The sequence below is a fragment of the Neophocaena asiaeorientalis genome, unplaced genomic scaffold, assembly GCF_003031525.2.
Source record: "Neophocaena asiaeorientalis asiaeorientalis breed wild unplaced genomic scaffold, Neophocaena_asiaeorientalis_V1.1 scaffold254, whole genome shotgun sequence".
Classification (NCBI taxonomy): Eukaryota; Metazoa; Chordata; class Mammalia; order Artiodactyla; family Phocoenidae; genus Neophocaena; species Neophocaena asiaeorientalis.
The window spans coordinates 126433-141003 of NW_020174705.1; the positions used below are offsets into that span (position 1 = coordinate 126433).

Sequence of the window (14571 nt, forward strand, 5' to 3'; positions counted from 1 at the left end):
AGGATTATAGACAAGTAGCCTGGAAGTACGTGAAAAGATGCTCAAACATCATTCCTCGTTAGAGAAACGCAAATCAAAACCAGAAAGAGAACACATCACACCCACTAGGATGGCTATAATCCAAAAGAAAAATGACAAGTGTTGGTGAAATTGGTATCTTGAGACACTGCTGGTGGGAATGTAAAATGATGCAGCTACTGTGGAAGACAGCCTAGCAGTTCCTCAAAAGGTTAAACATAGAGTTCCGATATGACCCAGCAGTTCCATTCCTTAGTATATACCCAATAAAATTAAAACATACATCCACTCAAAAACTTGTACTGTGTTCATAGCACCACTATTCATAATAGCCAAAAAGTGCAAATAACCCAACTGTCCTCCAACTGATGAATAGGTGAATCCAATAAGGTATAATCTACGCAATGGAAGAGTATTCAGTCATAAAAAGGAACAAAGTACCGATACATGAGTGAACCTTGAAAAAATAGATACTGTATGATTCCATTTATATAAATGTCCAGAATAGGCAAATCCTTAGAGACAGAAAGTAGATTAGGTTGTCTGGGGCTGGGGTAGTTGGGGGGGGTGTGACTGCTAATGGGGATGGGGTTTCTTTTGGGTGATGAAAGTGTTCTAAAATTGTGGTGATGGTCACATAACTCTCTGAATATACTAAAACCCGCTGAACTGCACACTTTGAATGGGTGGAATGTATGATATGTGAATTCTATCTCACAGTACAGCTGTTTTTAAAAAGTAAAAAAAAAATCACCCCACCCACCCCATCCCAGTCTTCCCCCGGAGATTACTGTAGTGAACAGTCTACTGCAACTGTTTCCAAATCTTTTCAAGCACATCAGATGCATGAGAAAGTAACCAATGGGCTAAGGAATGAGATTTTCATTGCCAAAGTAACCTCTTGCACTGAAGATGACACAAACGTGTATTTTGCAGGACAGATTCATGGGTTGAATCTGCCAGGATAACGGGTACATGCATCTGAAATGTCTCAGACGTTGCCCACCAACATATTGCCCTGCCCAGGGCTGCATGGCATGGACTTTATTTTTTCCCAAAATTTCAAAAAAAAGGAAATAGTGTGTTATGTTGCATTTTTTTATTGCTGAGGAGAAGAACTAACTGTATCACTTGATTATTTGCCAGAGCCTAAGAATTGCCTTCATGTTTCCTTTTGGGTTGTCTGTCCTTCTTTGATGTATTTTTATTTTGTGAGGGTTAGTTACCCTCTGTTACAGATTCTGCAAGCCTTTTTCCCAGTCTAGAATATATTGATTTTATGTATCATCAAAAGTTTTCTGAATTCTCCCCCAGTTCCCATGAATGTCCCCAGAATGGAAACAAGGGCACAGGAGCAGGATGTGAGGTTGGGAGAGCTGGGTAGATGGGCTAGCTGTGGTAATGGGGGCCTCCCCACAGGGGTGCTGGGAATCTGCGGGTGCCCAGACATAAGAACCAGGACTCTGACTCAGGCCTCCTTCCTCCGACTTCCCTGGACATGCTGCTGCCCCATTGGATGGTCCTATGGCCCCAGAACCTGGCTGTCCTTGGGCTGGGGGAAGGCCCAGACATGGAGAAACCATCATTCCTCAATTACCCACTCAGGGCCCTCTCCCTGCTAGCAACCTTCACAGAAGTATCCATTGTTTATTTTTCTGGCTGTGTGGCTAATGTCTTTTTATTGTAACAAGCACTGGAATCCATGAATGGTGATGGGAGCTCACCAGGATCCCCGCTCCCAGAGGTCATGGATACAACCCTTCCCAAGGCCCAGGTGCAGGGCTGTCGGAGGGCTGGACTGGAGGAAGTGGGGTCCGAATCCCACATCACCTTCACTGGCAGCATCTCAGTCCATGTCTGTCTGTCTGTCTGCCTCACTGGGCTGTTAGGGAAACCAGGGCTCATGGTCACTCCCTGGCCAATCCAGCCTGATGCCGGCAGCCAGAGGGACCGAGGGTAGGCTGGCCCTACTCTGGGCCTCAGGTTCCCCACCAGTAACAGCAGTGGGAACAAATGGTCTCCTGAACAATGATGTGCCCAGGCCCAGCCTCTGCTCACTGCAGGGTACGTCCTCAGACTCCTCCCTGCCAGCACCCCACACCTCTAAGTCCTAATTTTAAATTTAAATAACTCTCTTTACTAACCTGCTTTTTGGAAGGTAAGTGGATTCTTGGAAACAGAAACTCTTGACCTTTCCTCCCAGCCTGGGTTCTCCCCCCACTCCCCAGGGCAGGGCCAGGAGGCTCCTTGGACGGGCCAGGCCTTATCAGTCCTGCCACTTGGTCTGGGCCTGATAGAGCCACCACAGACTGCCAGAGGGCCAGGCGGGGCTCACAGACCCTATCTCAGACCCACCTTGACATCTCCACCATCTCTGCTCAGGAAGAATCGTTCACCTACAATAGGAAGCACAATAATCTTGAATTCATGCTGCTGTGTCCCAAGGTCACAGGGTGACAGCTCATCCCTCTTAAGAGTGTGAGGGAGGCTATTCTAACCCCCATCCGAGGTTAAACCAGGGAAACTGGGGCTCACAAGGTACCCGACCCTGCCCAGGGTCACCTGGGGCTGCTTTTGGGTGAGGGTGTGCAGATCCCTCCTCCGTCTTCTGCTGAGACCAGGGCCCTCTGAACTCAGGCCCAACTGCACAAGCTCAGAACAAGCCTGGGGCTTGGAATTCGGCCCAGAGGCCAGCAGGTTTCAGCACCCTGAAGTCCTGCACAAGCTCAGGCTCCTCTTGTTTCAGGCGGGGAATGCAAGGCCCAGAGACAGAAGACCTTGCCCACAACAAACCTTGGTCTCCTCTGCCCACTGGGGCTGGTCCCCCTCTACTGAAACTGAATGTGTTTCATAACCTTCCCGAGCCTCTGTTTCCTTATCTTAAAACATGTCATGATAATAAAATAAAACTTCTCTCACAGAGCTGTGAGGGTCAAATACCCAACGTGAAGAGTATCGGTCTATGCCCAGGACTTAGAAAGCACTTGGTAAATGTTAGCTAGGGCCACACAACAGACCTTACCTCACACCACACAAAATCAGTCCAAGGTGGACTGTTGCCCAGCTCAAAGGACCAAACAGTAAAGTTCTTAGAAACGTAATACAGAAGGTTCACTTCACTGAAGCCTTCAGTCCAACGCTTATTCCACTTGCTTAAAAAATTGAGGTAAAATTTGCACAACGTAAAATTAACCATTTGAAAGTGAACAGTTAATTCAGTGACATTTCATATATTCGTAATGGACGCAACCATCATCACTAACTAGTTCCAGAATATTTTCATCATTCCCCATCCTCCCCACTGCCCTCCCCCCAGCCCCTGGCACCCACTCATCCACTTCCTGTCTCTTTGGATTTGCCCGTTCTGGATGCTTCATATAAGTAGAATCACACAATATGTGGCCTTTCACGTCTGGCCTCTTTCACTTAGTATAATGTTCTCAAGGTTCATCCATGTCGGGGTGTGTTGGTGCTTCATTTTTATGGCTGAATAATATCTCATTGTACGGAAGTATCATGATTTGTTGATCCATTCTTCCACTGATGGACATTTGGGTTGTTTCCACCTTTTGGCTGTTGTGTATAGAAAGGTACAACACCTTTTCTTCTTTTTGCGGTACGCAGGCCTCTCACTGTTGTGGCCTCTCCCGTTGCGGAGCACAGGCTCCGGACGTGCAGGCTCAGCGGCCATGGCCCACGGGCCCAGCCGCTCCGTGGCATGTGGGATCCTCCCAGACTGGGGCACGACCCCGTGTCCCCTACATCGGCAGGCGGACTCTCAACCACTGCGCCACCAGGGAAGCCTGAAAGGTACAACATTTTTAAACCCAATTTTAAAAATCACTAAATTTTATTGCATTAAAATTATAAACTTCCATTCAAAAACAGTGCTAAGAGAGTGCAGGCAAAGTACAGACCTGGGGGATATAAGACACGTGAAACTGACAAGAACTTATATCCAGAATATTTTTAAAATTCCTATAAATCAATAAGACTGGCAACACAGTAGAAAAATGGCCATGACTTGGAAACTTCAAAAAAGAGGAAATCCAAAGTACAGCAAATATGTGAACAGGGGCCCAAGCTCATCAGCGTTAGGAAAGTGCAAATTAAGACCATGTGAGAACTAATACACACCCACCAGAATAGCTAAAATTTGAGACCAGGAGACCTACCACAGCAAACGTTTGTAAGGATGTGGAGAACGAGGAACTCAACCATCACTAGGGGAATGCAAGGTGGTAGTACAGCTGCTCCAGAAAGCGGTCTGGCATTAATTACTGAAGCTGAGAATTCCCATGCCCTAGACCCAGCAGCCCCGCTCCTAGGAATATATCTGACAGAATGTTCACTGCAGCATCATTCACAGCAACCAAGAACTAAACAACCCAAATGTCCATTCCCCAGCACCCTGTGTAACTCTGTGATATATTCCTACAAGGAAATACAACACAGAGATGACAATGAACACCCACAGCATCTCTGGCATGTCACAAACATGGGTGACAGAAGACACTGTACTGTTTCATGTACCTGAAGGCCAAAATCAGGCAAAACCAACTAAAGTGCCTAAGGACACATATTTGGGTAGCAAAAAGTTATTGAGGGACTCCCCTGGTGGCGCAGTGGTTAAGAATCCGCCTGGGCTTCCCTGGTGGCGCAGTGGTTAAGAATCCGCCTGCCAATGCAGGGGACATGGGTTTGAGCCCTGGTCCAGGAAGATCCCACATACCGCAGAGCAACTAAGCCCGTGTGCCACAACTACTGAAGCCTGCGTGCCTTAGAGCCTGTGCTCCACAACAAGAGAAGCCACTGCAATGAGAAGCCCGCGCACCACAACGAAGAGTAGCCCCCGCTTGCTGCAACTAGAGAAAGCCAGCGCACAGCAACGGAAGACCCAACGCAGCCAATAAAATAAATAAATAAATTAATTAATTAATTAAATCTTTTAAAAAAAAGGAAGTACTAAAAAAAAGAAAAAGAATCTGCCTGCCAATGCAGGGGACCCAGGTTCGAGCCCTGGTCCGGGATGATCTCACATGCCGCAGAGCAACTAAGCCCGTGCGCCACAACTACTGAGCCTGCGCTCTAGAGCCCACGAGCCACAACTACTGAAGCTCGTGAGCCTAGAGTCTGTACTCCTCAACAAGAGAAGCCACCGCAGTGAGAAGCCCACACACTGCAACAAAGACCCAACGCAGCCAAAACTAAATAAATAAGTCAATAATTTTTTTTTAAGTTATTGAAAAGCAAGAAGGTAAGTCAGGGTAGGGGTCACCTTTGGGGAGGACTGGGTTGCTGAATATGTGCCTTATAATAATTAATTAGGCTATGACATAATTCATTAGGCTATGATGTAATCTTGTGCTATATTTTACAATGAAAAAAGTAAAAAAAGAAAAGGGCTCCTGCCCACACCAATGCTTTGCAGGGCTTGGTAGTTTCAGAAACAAAGTGGCTTCCTGTGGCTCCCTCTCTTATGGAGGCCAAGGATGGGGGGAGGTGCTGCCGGGAGAGAAACAGGAGGCCCTGAGGCCAGAGAGGAGGGGAGGACCGGCCCCATAGTGGGAGGCCTAGAGTCCACACTCATTACCTCCCACACTGGCTCCTGGCCACAGACCCCAGACACTGCAGCTGGGAGGCTTCTCCCAGACACATCCCTCACTGAGACCCTACTGTGCCTCCCCCTCTGGCAGACTTAATACCTTCGCCTGGCAGGCCAGCTCCAGCCTCACCCAGGACCTCCAGACTCCCTCCCTCTGCGTGACCTTCCACCTGGCGCTCAGCCTCCTCTGTCTCCCTCGCTCAGACTGTTTTCTCTGCCAGTCTGTCCATCTGTCTCTGTCTGTCTCCCTGCTGACACCTCTCCTTTCTAGGAGCTGAAGCCTCAGGATCAGGCTTACATACCCTTATGGAAGGCCCATATGCTGGTGGTGGCCCTGGAGTTTCCTTCTGAACCAAGCAACAGCCAGAGGTGACTGGGGAGGACCAGGCTCATCCCATTCTGGAACGAACCCAGAGAGGCAAAGCCACACTCCCTGTGAACACCTGGGGCCCTGGAGTCAGCACTGCCAGGAGAGGTAGCAACAAGCCTAAGGCCAGTGGAGGGTGGGCACCTCCCTGGGAGAGGGTGACCCTGTCACAGGAGAAGAGTGGGACAGCTGTGAAATGTAAGTAGGGAGAGACCGGGAAGGGGCTTCCATGAAGGCAGACTCTACCTCCAGGCCACAGACAGGCACCAACAGCCCAGGTGAGATCCCCGCCCTCTCTGCTCAGCAGTGGGGAGGTATCCATTGGACTCAGCTCCTGCATTCAAACCTCCACACTCCCATCAAGCCCGGCTTGGGCGTAGAAGAGACCAACATCATGACACAACAACGTGCCGAGCACAGTGTCTGGCACACAGAAGGTGCTCGATCCTTGCTTATTCTTGTACACATTTTCCAATCAGAGGGCTTGTCTGAGCCTCACAATTTTCTCTAAGAATAGTTCAGCAAAATATCTGTGATCAGAACTCTCCACGCGGGAAACGTTTACCCATTCTGTAAAAAGTCTCATAGGCTCTTGTGCAGATAACTCTTTGACTCACTCCAAAATTCATACGGAAAGGCAAAGGAACCAGAATCACCAAAACCATTTTGGAAAAGAATAATGAGGGAGGAATGACATCACCCAGGCTTTTAACACCTTTATTGAGATAAAATTCACATACCATATATCCCACCCATTTAAAGCATGCAATTCAGCGGGTTTTAGTATATTCGAGAGTTAGGCAGCCATCAGCACAATTTTAAAACGTTTGCATCACCCCAAAAGGAAACCCATCCACATTAGCAGTCACACCCCCCAACTACCCCGGCCCCAGACAACCTAATCTACTTTCTGTCTCTAAGGATTTGCCTGTCCTTGACATATATATAAATGGAATCATACAATATGTATTTTTAATTTTTTTTGTCTGTGGTGGGTCTTTGTTGCCGCATTCGGGCTTTCTCTAGTTGCAGCAAGTAGAGGCTACTCTTTGTTGTGGTGCGCGGGCTTCTCATTGTGGTGGCTTCTCTTGTTGTGGCGCACTGGCTCTAGGCCTGCGGGCTTCAGTTGTTGCAGCACTCAGGCTCAGTAGTTGCAGTACACGGGCCCTAGAGAACGTGGGCTTCAGTAGTTGTGGCATGTAGGCTCAGCAGTTGCGGCATGTGGGCTTTAGGGTGTGCGGGCTTCAGTAGTTGTGGCTCGTGGGCTCTACAGCACAGGCTCAGGAGTTGTGGCACATGGGCTTAGCTCCACGGCATGTGGGATCTTCCCAGACCAGGGATCAAACCCGTGTTCCCTGCATTGGCAGGTGGATTCTTAACCACTGTGCCACCAGGGAAGTCCCACAATATGTATTTTTTCAAGGTTCATTCATGTATCAGTACTTTGTTCCTTTTTTTGATGGAATACTAGTCCATTGCATAGATTATACCATGTTTGATTCACCCATTCATCAGTTGAAGGACATTTGGGTTTTTTGCACTTTTTGACTATTATAAATAGTGGTTGGTGCTACGAACACAGTACACGTTTTTGAGTGGATGTATGTTTTCATTTTATTGGGTATATACTAAGGAATGGAATTGCTGGGTCATATGGGAACTCTATGTTTAACCTTTTGAGGAACTGCCAGGCTGTCTTCCACAGTAGCTGCACCATTTTACATTCCCACCAGCAGTGTCTAAAGATTCCAATTTCACCACCTCCTCACCAACACTTGTTATTTGTCTTTTAAATATAGCCATTCTAATAGGTGTAGGTAAGGTTAGGATTAGAGTTCAGGGTTAGGGGTTTTGATTATAGCCATCTTAGTGAGTGTGCTCTGTTTGGTTTTGATTTGCATTTCCCTAATGAGTAACGATGCTGAGTATCTCTTCATGTGCTTATTGGACATCTGTATGTTTTCTTTAGAGTATTGTCTATTAAAGTCCTTTGCCCAGTTTTCAATTAGTTTTTTGTCTCTATTTTTCAGTTGTAAGTTTTTTTATATTGTGGATCAGTCCCTTATCAGATGTATGATTTGCAAATGTTTTCTTCCATTCTTGGGACAGGATCTAATTTTAAGACCGAACATAAAGTTTACAGTAATAAACACAGTGTGATTTTGGTGAAGGATAGACACATAGATCAATGGAACAAAATAGAGAGTACAGAAACAGACCTGTAGAAATATGTCAAATTAATCTTTTACAAATGAATTAGAGAAGGCAATTCAATAGAGAAAGTATAGTGTTTTCAACAAAAGGTGCTAGAAAAATTGAACACTCATAGGCAAAGAAAAAAAACCTGGACATAAACCTCACACTTCATACAAAAATTATCTCAAAATGGATCATGGATCTAAGTGTAAAATATAAACTATGAAACATTTAGAAGAAACCATAGATAAAAGTCTCTGTGACCTGGGATTAGGCAAAGAATTCTCAGGCATGACTCTAAAAACATGAATCTTAAGAGAAAATCTTGATAAATTAGACTTCATCAAAAATAAAACTTTGGGGCTTTCCTGGTGGCGCAGTGGTTGAGAGTGCGCCTGCTGATGCAGCGGACACGGGTTCGTGCCCCGGCCCGGGAAGATCCCACATGCCGCGGAGTGGCTGGGCCCGTGAGCCATGGCCGCTGAGCCTGTGCGTCCGGAGCCTGTGCTCCGCAACGGGAGAGGCCACAACAGTGAGAAGCCTGCGTACCGCAAAAAAAAATTAATTAATTAATAAAAAATAAAACTTTGGCTCCGCAAATGACACTATTAAGAAAATGAAGTGACAAGTTACAAACTAGGAGGAAATATTTGCAAATTGCATATCTGACAAATGATTGCATCCAGAATATATACAGAACTCTCAAAATTCAACAATAAGAAAACAAACAACCTAATTTTAAAATGGTCAAAAGACCAGAAGAGATATTTCACCAAAGAGAATATATGGGACTTCCCTGGTGGTGCAGTGGTTAAGAATCCACCTGCCAATGCAGGGGACACAGGTTCGAGCCCTGGTCTGGGAAGATCCCACATGCAGCGGAGCAACTAAGCCCATGCGCCACAACTACTGAGCCTGCGCTCTAGAGCCTGCGAGTCACAACTACTGAAGCCTGTGTGCCTAGAGCCACTGCTCCGCAACAAGAGAAGCCACCGCCATGAGAAGCCCATGCACCACAATGAAGAGTAGCCCCTGCTCACCACAACTAGAGAAAGCCTGTGCACAGCAGCAAAGACCCAATGCAGCCAAAAATTAATTAATTAATTAATTAATTAAAAAGAGAATACATGGATGGCAAATAAGCCCATGAAAAGACGCTGCACATCACTGGCCATCAGGGAAACACAAATTGAAGCCACAATGATATATTGTCTCACAACCGTCAGAACGACTAACATGTAAAGATTCTGACAAAGATGCACGGAAACTAGGACTTCCCTTCATTGCTGAGTGGAATGCAAAACGGTAAAGCCACTCTGGAAAACAGTTTAGTGGTTTCTTACAAAGTTAAACATACACTTAGCACATGAACCAACAATCCTACTCCTAGATATGGTATCATCCCAGAGAAATAAAAACTTACATTCACATAAAGACCTACACAAGAATGTTCATAGTAGCTTTATTTGTAATAGCCTCAAACTGGAAAAAGCCCACATGTTTGAGTGCGAGAATGGATGAACGTTAGCAATAAAAGGAAGCCAACTACCGATACCGGCAATGACATGCATGCATCTCAAGGGTATTGTTCTAAAAGAAGCCAGTCCTACAAGATGACATACAGTGTGGTTCCACTTATAGGATAGTCTCGAAAAAGACAGAATTATAGTGGTTGTCTGGGTGTAGGGGACAGGGGAAGGTGAGACTGCAAAGGGGCAGCCTGTGGGAGTTTTGCGGCTGATAGAGCTGTTGTGTGTCCTGACTGTGGTGGGGTTACACAAATCTACACACATGTCAAAATTCACAGAGCAGTACATTAAAAAAAATCAACTGTATTGTATGTTGAAATAATAACGTGGTGAGCAACAGAGCAGTCCCCAAAAGCACATGACATTAGGATTCTCTTATTGACCGGCCACCTCCTCCAGCTTTTCAGGAACAGAACCAGTCAGTACCTCCCTCCTCAGGGCCCACTTGGCAAAACCATTGCTTTCTTGTAGGAAACCCAGGGATCCTAGAGTCAGTGTCTGGGGGAGTGGGTGCGGGGGGGATGCTGGCATGGGGGTCCAGCCACAGGACCCACGGAAGAGCAATGCAGGCAGCAGGGGCACAGGCCAGCCGAGGAGGGTGTGTGGCCACAGCTCCTCTGGCTTCTCCCATTTTGTGATTCTGAAACGGACAAGGGCAATGCAGCACTGGGCTGCCTGGGCCCCTATCTCCCCTGGAGTCTGGTCAGGCTGCGGCCAACGCCCGCTCTAAGGCCCAGCAAGGGCAGCCGGAGTGATAGCCCCTCACCCCACCAGGCCCACCGGGCCCTGACTGCCCACTGTCACTGGATCTGATAAGAGACCCACCCCCCATGGCCCCCTCCCCTCTCCCAGCGATGACCACAGCCTGGCCCCCACCCTGGCTCCACGTATATAAGGGGACCCTGGGGGCTGAGCACCACGGACACCAGTTCTCAGCACACCCAGCTCCCACTCAGCCGCCACCATGTCTCTGACCAGGGCTGAGAGGACCATCATCGTGTCCATGTGGGGCAAGATCTCCACACAGGCAGACATCATCGGCACCGAGGCCCTGGAGAGGTGAGCACCAGGTGGGCTGGGATGGAGCCTGGTAGGGGACAGTGTGGGTCACTGAGGACAGGGGTCAGTAGGAGGGGTCAGGGAGGATAGGTCAGCGAGGAGCGTCAGTGAGGAGGGACAGTGAGGAGGGGACAGTGAGGAGGGGAGAGTGAGGAGGGTCAGTGAGGAGGGTCAGTGAGGAGGGACAGTGAGGAGCGTCAGCGAGGAGCGTCAGTGAGGAGCGTCAGAGAGGAGGGCACATATGCAGGTTCAGTGAGCACGAGCAGCGGTGAGGTGGGTGCTCGGCGGTCAGCGGGCAGGAAGAGGAGGGGCATGGGGAGGGGGACGAGGGTCGATTGTGTCCAGGATCAGTGAGGAGGGTCCGTGAGGAGCGTCAGTGAGGAGCGTCAGAGAGGAGGGCACATATGCAGGTTCAGTGAGCACGAGCAGCGGTGAGGTGGGTGCTCGGCGGTCAGCGGGCAGGAAGAGGAGGGGCATGGGGAGGGGGACGAGGGTCGATTGTGTCCAGGATCAGTGAGGAGGGTCCGTGAGGAGCGTCAGTGAGGAGCGTCAGAGAGGAGGGCACATATGCAGGTTCAGTGAGCACGAGCAGCGGTGAGGTGGGTGCTCGGCGGTCAGCGGGCAGGAAGAGGAGGGGCATGGGGAGGGGGACGAGGGTCGATTGTGTCCAGGATCAGTGAGGAGGGTCCGTGAGGAGCGTCAGTGAGGAGCGTCAGAGAGGAGGGCACATATGCAGGTTCAGTGAGCACGAGCAGCGGTGAGGTGGGTGCTCGGCGGTCAGCGGGCAGGAAGAGGAGGGGCATGGGGAGGGGGACGAGGGTCGATTGTGTCCAGGATCAGTGAGGAGGGTCCGTGAGGAGCGTCAGTGAGGAGCGTCAGAGAGGAGGGCACATATGCAGGTTCAGTGAGCACGAGCAGCGGTGAGGTGGGTGCTCGGCGGTCAGCGGGCAGGAAGAGGAGGGGCATGGGGAGGGGGACGAGGGTCGATTGTGTCCAGGATCAGTGAGGAGGGTCCGTGAGGAGCGTCAGTGAGGAGCGTCAGAGAGGAGGGCACATATGCAGGTTCAGTGAGCACGAGCAGCGGTGAGGTGGGTGCTCGGCGGTCAGCGGGCAGGAAGAGGAGGGGCATGGGGAGGGGGACGAGGGTCGATTGTGTCCAGGATCAGTGAGGAGGGTCCGTGAGGAGCGTCAGTGAGGAGCGTCAGAGAGGAGGGCACATATGCAGGTTCAGTGAGCACGAGCAGCGGTGAGGTGGGTGCTCGGCGGTCAGCGGGCAGGAAGAGGAGGGGCATGGGGAGGGGGACGAGGGTCGATTGTGTCCAGGATCAGTGAGGAGGGTCCGTGAGGAGCGTCAGTGAGGAGCGTCAGAGAGGAGGGCACATATGCAGGTTCAGTGAGCACGAGCAGCGGTGAGGTGGGTGCTCGGCGGTCAGCGGGCAGGAAGAGGAGGGGCATGGGGAGGGGGACGAGGGTCGATTGTGTCCAGGATCAGTGAGGAGGGTCCGTGAGGAGCGTCAGTGAGGAGCGTCAGAGAGGAGGGCACATATGCAGGTTCAGTGAGCACGAGCAGCGGTGAGGTGGGTGCTCGGCGGTCAGCGGGCAGGAAGAGGAGGGGCATGGGGAGGGGGACGAGGGTCGATTGTGTCCAGGATCAGTGAGGAGGGTCCGTGAGGAGCGTCAGTGAGGAGCGTCAGAGAGGAGGGCACATATGCAGGTTCAGTGAGCACGAGCAGCGGTGAGGTGGGTGCTCGGCGGTCAGCGGGCAGGAAGAGGAGGGGCATGGGGAGGGGGACGAGGGTCGATTGTGTCCAGGATCAGTGAGGAGGGTCCGTGAGGAGCGTCAGTGAGGAGCGTCAGAGAGGAGGGCACATATGCAGGTTCAGTGAGCACGAGCAGCGGTGAGGTGGGTGCTCGGCGGTCAGCGGGCAGGAAGAGGAGGGGCATGGGGAGGGGGACGAGGGTCGATTGTGTCCAGGATCAGTGAGGAGGGTCCGTGAGGAGCGTCAGTGAGGAGCGTCAGAGAGGAGGGCACATATGCAGGTTCAGTGAGCACGAGCAGCGGTGAGGTGGGTGCTCGGCGGTCAGCGGGCAGGAAGAGGAGGGGCATGGGGAGGGGGACGAGGGTCGATTGTGTCCAGGATCAGTGAGGAGGGTCCGTGAGGAGCGTCAGTGAGGAGCGTCAGAGAGGAGGGCACATATGCAGGTTCAGTGAGCACGAGCAGCGGTGAGGTGGGTGCTCGGCGGTCAGCGGGCAGGAAGAGGAGGGGCATGGGGAGGGGGACGAGGGTCGATTGTGTCCAGGATCAGTGAGGAGGGTCCGTGAGGAGCGTCAGTGAGGAGGGTCAGTGAGGAGCGTCAGTGAGGAGCGTCAGTGAGGAGGGCACATATGCAGGTTCAGTGAGCACGAGCAGCGGTGAGGTGGGTGCTCGGCGGTCAGCGGGCAGGAAGAGGAGGGGCATGGGGAGGGTGACGAGGGTCGATTGTGTCCCTCCCTCAGCGCCCAGCACCCAGGTCTCCACAATCATTGTTGATTGAATGAGTGAGTGAAGGAAGGTACGAATGACTGGAGGACAGGGCGGTGAGGGTGAGGTGGGCCGGACCATACTGGAGCCGGAGCAACAGCTGAAGTCCGCGATACCGATGCTGTGTGTCTTTAAAATGTTCATATTGGGGTCAAGTTGCACTTTTTGCCCTAATATTTACGTTTTAACTCCCGCGTGCAAACGTGACGTGTCCCGGCTCGGCTCGGCCCGCCCCGCCCGCAGGCTCTTCTCCAGCTACCCCCAGACCAAGACCTACTTCCCGCACTTCGACCTGCACGCGGGCTCCGCGCAGCTGCGCGCGCACGGCTCCAAGGTGGTGGCCGCCGTGGGCGACGCGGTCAAGAGCATCGACAACGTGGCGGGAGCCCTCTCCAAGCTGAGCGAGCTGCACGCCTACGTGCTGCGCGTGGACCCGGTCAACTTCAAGGTGGGCGCGGGGCGGGGCCCGGGGCGGGGCGAGGTCCGGGGACGGGGCTGGGTGCCCGCCGCTCGCGCCGCGCCCGCCCTGAGCCACCCTGTCGCCCCAGCTGCTGTCCCACTGCCTGCTGGTCACGGTGGCCTCGCACTTCCCCGCTGACTTCACGGCCGACGCGCACGCCGCCTGGGACAAGTTCCTGTCCATCGTGTCCCGCGTCCTGACCGAGAAGTACCGCTGAGGATGCCTCCCGACCCCCAGGGCAGGCTTCGAGCCCTCCCCTTCCCCTGCACCCTCTTACGATTCCACCCGGGACCCCCAATAAATGGATGAGGATGGAGGGAGCCTGGCTGTGCGTCTCAGTATTGGGGGAAGCGGAGGAGAATGAAGGGAGGGAATGGAGGCTTCGCAGGAACACTGCCGACCCTAGTGTCACCCCCGGCCTGGAGGTCACTCCAAGGGTGCTTTGGGGGCGGTCCTTGGTCCTGAGGACCCCAGAGTCGCGACCGGAGGGAGCAGAACAGCCCAGGACCGCCCACGCCGTTTTCTCGGGTCAGACCTGAGTTTGTGCCTCTTTCCCGCCTCCCAAATCACCCAGTCTGTCGCTTCAGTCAGCGTATTGTGTGTATGTGTAGGGACTCAGGGGCCTTTCCTCAAAGCTTGTCACAGCTCAGGCACTGAGAGGACCCTTGACACCTCCTGGCCCTCCGCGCTCTTTCTCCCAATCCCTCCATCAGCTCCCTGTGGAATAATTGTAGATCCCCCTAAAGTCTGCAGCCAAGGCACACACACACACACACACACACACACACACACACACACACACACACACACACACA

At 51.6% G+C, this 14571-nt stretch overlaps 1 protein-coding gene across 1 annotated transcript; it reads left to right on the forward strand.

Moving 5' to 3' along the window:
• The first annotated feature begins 10661 nt into the window (after window positions 1–10661).
• Window positions 10662–14076, forward strand: HBZ (hemoglobin subunit zeta). Its single transcript, XM_024759690.1, has 3 exons — window positions 10662–10774; window positions 13540–13744; window positions 13845–14076. Exons 1-3 carry the CDS (start codon window positions 10680–10682, stop codon window positions 13971–13973), a joined length of 429 nt encoding a protein of 142 aa, XP_024615458.1. The 5' UTR covers window positions 10662–10679; the 3' UTR covers window positions 13974–14076.
• Window positions 14077–14571: the final 495 nt, after the last annotated feature.

Excerpts from the sequence above, each read along its gene's own strand:
- HBZ (XM_024759690.1), top strand. The coding sequence starts at position 10,680 with ATGTCTCTGACCAGGGCTGAGAGGACCATCATCGTGTCCATGTGGGGC. Across the intron at positions 10,775-13,539 it reads GGCACCGAGGCCCTGGAGAG|GCTCTTCTCCAGCTACCCCC; the intron begins GTGAGCACCAGG and ends CCCCGCCCGCAG. Across the intron at positions 13,745-13,844 it reads TGGACCCGGTCAACTTCAAG|CTGCTGTCCCACTGCCTGCT; the intron begins GTGGGCGCGGGG and ends CTGTCGCCCCAG.